The sequence below is a fragment of the Cyprinus carpio genome, chromosome A7 (genome assembly GCF_018340385.1).
Source record: "Cyprinus carpio isolate SPL01 chromosome A7, ASM1834038v1, whole genome shotgun sequence".
Classification (NCBI taxonomy): domain Eukaryota; kingdom Metazoa; phylum Chordata; class Actinopteri; order Cypriniformes; family Cyprinidae; genus Cyprinus; species Cyprinus carpio.
The window spans coordinates 20,602,496-20,611,409 of NC_056578.1; the positions used below are offsets into that span (position 1 = coordinate 20,602,496).

General features: G+C 35.6%; 1 protein-coding gene across 1 annotated transcript; it reads left to right on the top strand.

Moving 5' to 3' along the window:
* The first annotated feature begins 588 nt into the window (after positions 1-588).
* On the top strand, positions 589-6,871 carry LOC109078023 (tubulin polymerization-promoting protein family member 3-like). The gene is made up of 4 exons (XM_019093342.2): positions 589-801; positions 3,458-3,655; positions 3,854-4,007; positions 5,820-6,871. Exons 2-4 carry the CDS (start codon positions 3,468-3,470, stop codon positions 6,009-6,011), a joined length of 534 nt encoding a protein of 177 aa, XP_018948887.1. The 5' UTR covers positions 589-801; positions 3,458-3,467; the 3' UTR covers positions 6,012-6,871.
* Positions 6,872-8,914: the final 2,043 nt, after the last annotated feature.

Below are 8,914 nucleotides of genomic sequence, written 5' to 3' on the forward strand. Positions count from 1 at the left end.
TTATATTATATTATATTATATTATATTATATTATATTTTTTTAATTTTACTGCTAAAATGACTGGTGATGTATGTCAGGTTTCACCAATTATTTAGTTTGCTTAAATCCAACCTATAAAATCGTCTCAAAGCTTGCAACAGTTGAGCCGCCTTTATTTATATATCAGTTTTACAAATGACATTGTTCCTGAATGCCAGATTTGGCTTGAGCACTTCTGGGGACCAATCTGGTTCCAAGGTGTAGCTAAGTATGGACACACACACAGGCAGTATTGGATGAGCATTCTCACACACGCATACTAACACATGCATGTAGTGCTGGATGAATCGCATTCCTCGCTCTCTTCTTACACATTCACACCATTGAATAAGTAGCATTTACATACAAGCACAGCAAAACAGAAGATAAGCACAAACCACTAATAAAGCACAAGAGCCACACCCTGGACAGTGTTAAAGTCTTTTTCTGGCTTCTCTGTGTTGCTGTGCTCAAGTCTCCAATTCACCCCGACTGATAAATGACCCTGGTCACTACAACTCGTGTAGGCTCTCTTTCTTTCTCTCTCTCTTTCACACACAGTCTCTCTCTTTTATTGCCATCCCTTGATGTTAAACAGGACGTCTCCATGGATACAGGAATAAACAGATGATAACAAGCCCTCAGCCTTTAAAGCCCGTTTCAGATGGGAGTAACAGGAGAGACAGAGAAAGAGAGAGAGAGAGAGCAGGACAGGATAGAAGTTGTGCAGACCCGGGTGCGTGTGTGTGTGGATTGCCAGCAGCTGGAAGTCAGTAGCACAGGTAAGAAAAATTTCACTGATACTAATGTGATAGAATGTCTTCATATACAAATGCACTCTGGTAAACATGCATACATGAACTTATCTTATTCGTTATATGCATGCACACATAACATAATTTAGACCGATAATATGCCATGCATTAGCAGCTGTGGTATACATTATGAAACATGCCTTATATGAGCATGGCTGATCAGTACAATGTGAATTCAGTGCATAAACTGACATAAACTCAAAGTGGTGTTATTTCAAGACAACATGACAAATGCTACTGATTTTGCCAAATTTGAAATTTGCATTCATTGCTATAAGATTACTGTGCTGAGTGGATTATTCATCATGGCTTTTTTATTGTTGGCATGTTTTTCCCATAAATAAATAGCGCAAAATTCAAACTGGGTAGAAAATATAATGTTTTAATTGCAACAATGAATTTAAAATGTATGAAATAAAAATTTTATGAATTTAAAACTTAAAATGTTTTCGATGGACAGTAGTAACATGTTCTGACTGCTACATCTGCAGTGTGACCAAGTGCCAGAAGATGAAATCATGTTCACTTTAGATAATTATCTGCCACTGACTTAAATGATTTAGATCGCAATTATTTATAGGCTAAATATACTACATGATGTTTTCCCAGTGGCAAATTGGCACATAAGGATACTATTCATATCATAAATGTTGAACAAAACGCTACAGACATCATCAGGGTTTTAATTTAATTTAATTAAATTTAATTTAATTACAGGGTTGCAGTGTGTCTGATCAAGTAAACAGCCATTAAGTTGTCTATAAAACATGTAACGTTTTATAGTTTGTGAAGTGATTATCATATATTAAATCTATTAAAATTCAGTATGAAATACAAAGTAAGTATAGAAACATGTTGTGTGGTGAAAACAGGTATTCTGCAGGCAGGTTTAGCTTTACATCTCTAGGGCTGAAACAGATGATTATGATCTGCTCATAAAGTCTTCAGGACGTGCCTTTGTTATTTTGATGTGTCGACTGTTTGTTTGTGTGTTTTGTCTGGATGGGTGGATACGTGTGTCTCTGTTTCCGTCTTTAATACAATGGTTTCCATGGACACTTCCACAAAGTCTTGTCCTGAGTGAGGGGATCTCTTGGGAGGTGGGCAGTGTGTGTTTATGTGGACGACTGCCTTTGCATGCGTGTTAGAAGGGTGAGGCTCAAACTCACAATGATGTCTTTATTCGGCCGCCTGTATGGGAATAACCTCAGCAGCAGCTCGCACATGATCCCTCACACACTGTATTAGGGAAATACACAGCACACACATGCAACATGTTAAGAATGACGACTTATAAAATGAGATTACTTCAGTTGTTCAGTGACAGAGGAACTGTTTGACAAACCAGTGATGATTACAACATGGTGCAACAATTTTTGGATTAATTCTCCACAACAAATAGGAAATAACTTGTCTGCAATTTTATTATTATTATTATTATTCAGCAAGGACACATTAAATTAATCAAATCTGACAAAAAAAGACATTTATAATATTACCAAAGATTTCTATTTTCAAATAAATGCTGTTCATTTGAACTTCCCATTCATCAAAGAATCCTGATCAAATGTATCAGCACAAAAATACTAAGCAGCACAACTGTTTTCAACACTGATAATAATAATAATAATAATAATAATAATAATAATAATAATAATAATAATAATAATGTTTCTTGAGCAGCAAATCAGCATATAAAAGTGATTTCTGAAAGATCATGCGACACTTGAGACTGGAGTCGTAATATTGTTCCTCTGTTATAGTTGTACTGTGAACATCCCTACTAGAATTAGAATGATTTTTAAAACTTTATCTTTATAGTTAATAAGAGATTTTCATAGTGACAGGGCACTTCATCACTATGATACTTGATATGATAATGCATCCCTATGATACATGACTTTGTATCTTAGTAGTAGGAAGCTGGCTGAGTTCTATTAACAGCACATAAAAAACTAAAAAAATTTAAAAAATAGCAAAACTACCAGGAAGGGAAAGAGGCCATCTGAAAATGTTTAGGAAATTCTAACATCAGTGTGTTTTTGTCTGTTGAGCAGTGCTCTGAAGTGAATAATTAGCCGTCTGCTGAGTGCTGATAATCACCCCATTAGCTCAGTCCTTACAGCCCTTGAATTTTGCATCAGGCTCCGTTGCTCCACACACACCTAATGTGTTACTTTTGGCTGATTCTTTAATTGGTATTTTATTCATTCAGGCCATTCAAAACGCAATGGAAAAGAGGGTGACCTGCTTAAGAATTTTGTCAAAGCTCTGCAACAAGAATACCATTAGTGAAATATCTCAAAGCCAAAATCACAGGACAGTTTAGATTATACAGATAACTTTTGTTGTCTGGACTCAACCTTATCTGTACAGCCTGAGGCTGTAGACATTATTTGTGTATGCTGAATAATACACATCTGAGATTCCTATCAGATAATAATGCAATGTAATGTTTCTTTTTTTAGAGTGTACCACAGTATTCTGTCTTCTCTTTCATCTTTTTAGTCAAATTAAGTCTTGATCATGCCACTACTGCAGATGTCTTATTTGGACAGTTTATACATCTCTTTTTCTTGGGAAACTGTTCCATTAGGTCATAGTCTTACTATTTCTTTGGCAGAATACCCAATATGGCAGAAAGCACAGAAATGGACCAGCTTCTGACCGCCTTTAAGAAGTTTGCTGTTCATGGTGACACCAAAGCCACTGGAAAGGAGATGAATGGTAAAAACTGGGCTAAACTGTGCAAAGACTGCAAAGTTATTGACAGCAAGAATGTCACCAGCACTGATGTAGATATTGTCTTCACAAAAGTCAAGTGAGTTTTCATCATTTTGTGTTCAGAAGGCTATTTAAATCTTAATATACCTTCTTTTTTACAGTGCATGCAAAATAAACCACATAAAATGTAAAATAAAAAAGTAGATATTGTAAATATTAATATTTTCATAGAAAAAACACTGTACTGGCAATGTAGCAGAGATATTGAAAAGTTTATGTTTACCATGTTATTCAGAGCAAAGACATCTCGGGTCATAACATATGAGGAGTTCCAGAAGGCTCTGGAAGAATTGGCCCCAAAGAGGTTCAAAAATCAAAGCAAAGAAGAGGCACTGCAGTCTATATATAAACTAATTGAGGGAAAAGAACCTGCCAACGTTGGTGTAACGGTAAGCCAACCATTTGAAAACAATAATTTGAGGTATGTTTGTATGAAAATGTACGAAAATGTACATATAAATAAATGTGACTATACTGTGCAAGGTGGCATCAAAATCAGTGTTGCCATTTCAAAACAATAGTGATATATACTACCAATCAAAAGTTTTGGGTCAGTAATACTTAAAATAATAATAATAATAATAATAAATTAATTAATATTTTTATTCTGCAAGGATGCATTAAATTGATAACAAGTGACTGATCAGTAAATAAATGTATAATGTTACAGATTTCTATTTCAAATAAATGGTGTTCTTTTTAACTGATTCATCAGATAATCCTGGAAAATAATCATGGTTTCACTGTATCATGCTTTCACAAAAATACAAATCAGCATTGACAATAATAAGAAATATTTCGTGAGTACCAAATCAGCACATTAGAATGATTTCTGATAGATCATTTGACACTGAAGTCTGCGTAATGGCAGCTTTGCATCACAGGAATAATTTACAATTTAAAACATTCAAATAGAAAAACAATTATTTATATTATATATATATTTTAAAATTATTTAATAATATTTCACAGTAATGATGAAGTAACTTTTTTATCAAATAAATGAAGCTGTGGTGAGCATAAAAGACGTCTTGAAAAATAAAAACAGACAGAAAAGTTATTGGTGTACCATTTTGTTCCTACTTCACTGCAAGTAAGTTCTAATGACATCATCCATCCAATTACTAGGCTGCATCAACTTCTTCCATATAATATCTAAGCCACTAATATCTTTGATGTGACAGAAATATGGGAGGGTATTGCCTGAATATTCTAAATATAAGATGAACTAAGAAAAACCGAGTCTGCCAAGCAGTTGTTGCTCATGAAGCTTCTTCAATACTGCACAATTTTGGATGTCTCTTGTATCTAACACATAATTCAGCCCATCTGTAGCTGTAGAGCTTTCTATGAACTCAACTGGATGTGTCAATTGGATGTGATTAGTGAGACACCTAAAATGAATAGTGTTGGTGGGCCTCCAGAAGCAAGATTGAGAAACACTAATAAGTTTCTACTACATCATTCCTCAGTCGGTTCAGCACTAGAGGGCAGTAACAAATCAAACGATAATAAGTCAAACCTGGCAACTAGTTAAAAGTTCAAAAGGAGTTGCAGGAATATGTGATGTATATGTGGAATTCATTCAACGAAGAAAAGGCTCTGCTGAGGCAGGCTGAAACAGCCTTGTGCAGATCATCTGATTAAATAAAAATGTTATTTGGTGTGCTGTAGCACATTTTCTGGGTAATTTCTAGTTCCATTTTTATTATATTTTCCATTTATGATATCACTGTTATTCCTATACACACACACACACACACGTTTGTTTTTGTGAAAAGTGGGGACATCCCATAGGCGTAATGGTTTTTATACTGTACAAACTGTATATTCTATTGCCCTACACCAACACTACACCTAACTCTAGCCCTCACAGAAAACTTTGTGCATTTTTACTTTCTCAAAAAAAAACTCATTTTGTATGGTTTATAAGCATTTTGAAAAATGGGGACATGGGTTATGTCCTCATAAGTCATCCTCTCCTTGTAATACCTGTGCCATACCCATGTCATTATACAAAGTTGTGTCCTGATATGTCACAAAAACACACAGACACACACACACACACACACACACACACACACACACACACATATTATTGCTCTCTATATTGCTCTCCAGCTTTGACTGATATTGCTATAATTCAATAGTTTTATTAATTTCCTTATTTATTTGTATTTTTATTTGTTTAACCATTTTAGAAAGTGGCAAAAACTGGCACAGTGGATCGGTTAACTGACACATCTAAATATACGGGCTCACACAAGGAGCGCTTTGATGAGAGTGGGAAAGGCAAAGGAAAAGGTGGGCGGGAGGAGATTGTGGAGCACACGGGCTACGTAGGGGCCTACAAGAATGCTGGGACTTACGAGGAGAAGACGAAGGCCAAGTAAGGCCACACTGTCTCCATGTCAACAAGCTCTGAGCTTCATCTTTATCAGCACTTAGGTCTGGACCAAAGCCAAACTTGAACTTTGACCTGTAAAGACACAGCCACTATGCAATGTAACACAGGAAGCGTTGTAAATCTATAAACATAGTATTACAATCGGTTTTCATTAGAAAGTTGAAAGAAGGGTAAGAAGACTGGTGAGGACTGGTCTCACTCCTTTTATACAGACCAGCATCTGCTGTACAGTATGTAGGATTTCAGGTGAAAATCTCAAAGAGCAAGCATGAAGACAGCTCTTCAAGTGGGGCAACAGAAAAGTGGTGTATTTTATGTTATTGTTTAATAGTTACAAGAAAGGTGCATCTAAACATCACATGTGTATAGATAGGCCTGCGTAATTGCTGTCATTAAGTTCTAACAAAATATTCATTGCTGAAACCTGTCAAAAATGTCATTCTTCAAAGGACAATGGTAAACCAGCTTTATGTGCGTATTAGCTACCCTTCTGTTATTATTTCCAAATATTAATAGTCATTGCATTGTTTTAGTTAGCTTACTGTGTAACTGAAACTGGAAACTGCCTTTGTATAAACCGTTACTAAATTACTTTTGGGGTGTTTTATTTTAAGTTTTGTTTTTGTATTTTGGTCTATTTTAAATAACATATAAAGTACATTAACAACAACTGCAGTTGATGCATCATGATGTTGGTAAAAATATCATACTCGAGGTCTCTTGTCATTCCTGGTTTTGTAAGGTTGAAACCTTTTTTTTTTTTTTTTTTGACTTGTTTAGCACTTGGCATGTAATGTTAAAATGCAAATAAATGCAAATAAAGTTCTTTGTACCTGCCTGTGCTTCCTCTCATAAACAAAATGTGCCACTGTAAACACGTAAACCTCCAAAAAATAGTAGTTACTACAATTATTATTGCAGTAAAAATGTGTTTTAAAAATAATAACACCAAACACTTAATAACAAAGTCAAAAATACGTTTTCTGAACGCTGTTTACTGTCATATTATACATTTCACACAGCGTGTGTACGAAGTCCCCTCTGAGGGACAGACAGGACGGTGACGCTGGTCCCTCTATTGCCATGGCAACCGCACCATAGACAAACACAACAGCCCGGCCCGGCACCTGGCTCCGGCAGCCGTCCCTGCCCTCTGTGTGTTTGTAACCAAACACACTCGTTCATGGCAACGTTTGTTTGGTTCATCTCCTTGGAAGCGTTTAATCAAAAACATCTCGCTCCATTCCAGCTCGAGCCTTTGTAGCTCCTGTGACACGTTGATGAATGGTATCACACATATCGCCTTCAGTCAACTTCAGTGCTCGCAGCACGCTGTAATCAACCGGTTGATTAATTGCCTGTTAACATGAGCTGCGGAGCCGGACAGGCTTGACTGGCGCTCTTGATATAATGTGCCGGCCGCATATGCAGGCGGATGACTGCCGCGCGCTTGAGAGGAAACTCGAGGAGCCAGCGCGCGCGGAGTGCCTCCAGACTACGAGACGCGATTATGTAATGTTTAAATGCACATTCATTCACACTAAATAAGAACTCATTGGCTGGTTACATGTTTTATTTTTAAATTATGGTCTGTCTGCAATTTGGATACAGTTGATACGTTATTACGTGGGCTATGTCTGATTTGGTTCTTGCTCTGAAACGCTTGAGAAACACTAGACTGTATTTCCCCCTGATATCAACAAATGAATTAACCTAGTGGAGCGATAAAAGACTAATTCAATGAGTGCACTGTGTAAAGTAGGCAAACTTTTTGAAGTTAACTTGAATTTTGATCCAACCCACCTGTTCAATATTTCGCATGCTTTTAGGCCATGTTTGTCAGATTAGGCTATATATTTTTATTTATGTAATCGGATACTCCCAATTAACGAGCTTGGCTAATTCCTGTGAAGTCATGGAGAAAGCCAAATATGAGTCAGCGTCAATGTCTGATTGATGCTGATGTTATATGATCTCAAAATAATATATGGGATAATTAGTAATTAGCAAGTTGCTGAAATGATAATCATATCATCTGATACTGATGCTCGTGTCTTGACTCATATTATTTTGAGGTTATAGGCATATAACACTTAGCAAATAGTTTAACAATATGTTGAAATGATAATTACGTCATTAGGCTTGCTACTGTAGTGAAATATTTAAAGATAAAAATGAAGACAAATAAACATGATCCAAACACATGAGAAGTCCCTGGATGAGACTAATTGTTGATTCGATGGTACCACCTTGTGGCGCTTTTTAGAACTTTTCTATCGAACGTTTTTTTTTTTTTTTTTTACATTACATTTACATTTAGATTAAGTCATTTAGCAGACGCTTTTATCCAAAGCGACTTACAAATGAGGACAATGGAAGCAATCAAAATCAAAAAAGAGCAATGATATACAAGTGCTATAACAAGTCTCAGTTAGCAAGTGTAGTCGCAGTACAAGTAGCAAGGGCTTTTAAAATAATATAATAAATAAAAAGAAAACAGATAGAACAGAAAAAGAATAGAGCAAGCTAGTGGTTTTTTTAATTGTTAATTGTATAATAAATGAAAAGAAAACAGAATACAAAAAGATTAGAAAGCTAGTTAGATTTTTTTTTTTAAAGAATAGAATTCAAATAGTGAGTGCTAAAGTTAGAGGGTCAAATAAAGATGGAAGAGATGTGTGACTTTGTGCTTCTTTGGGCTTCTTTTTTCTTTTCCTCTTCTTTCTTTCTTTTTTTTTTTTTTTGGCTTTTTTGAGTGAATGATATAAACATTTCATTTCACGTGGTTTATAGAATTTATTTTTGAAGAGCCATTCAAATCTCAAAGCCTGCTGTCCAGCTATCATCCATCTTCACATTGATCTTCAACAGATCCCTGGAGCTGTGTGT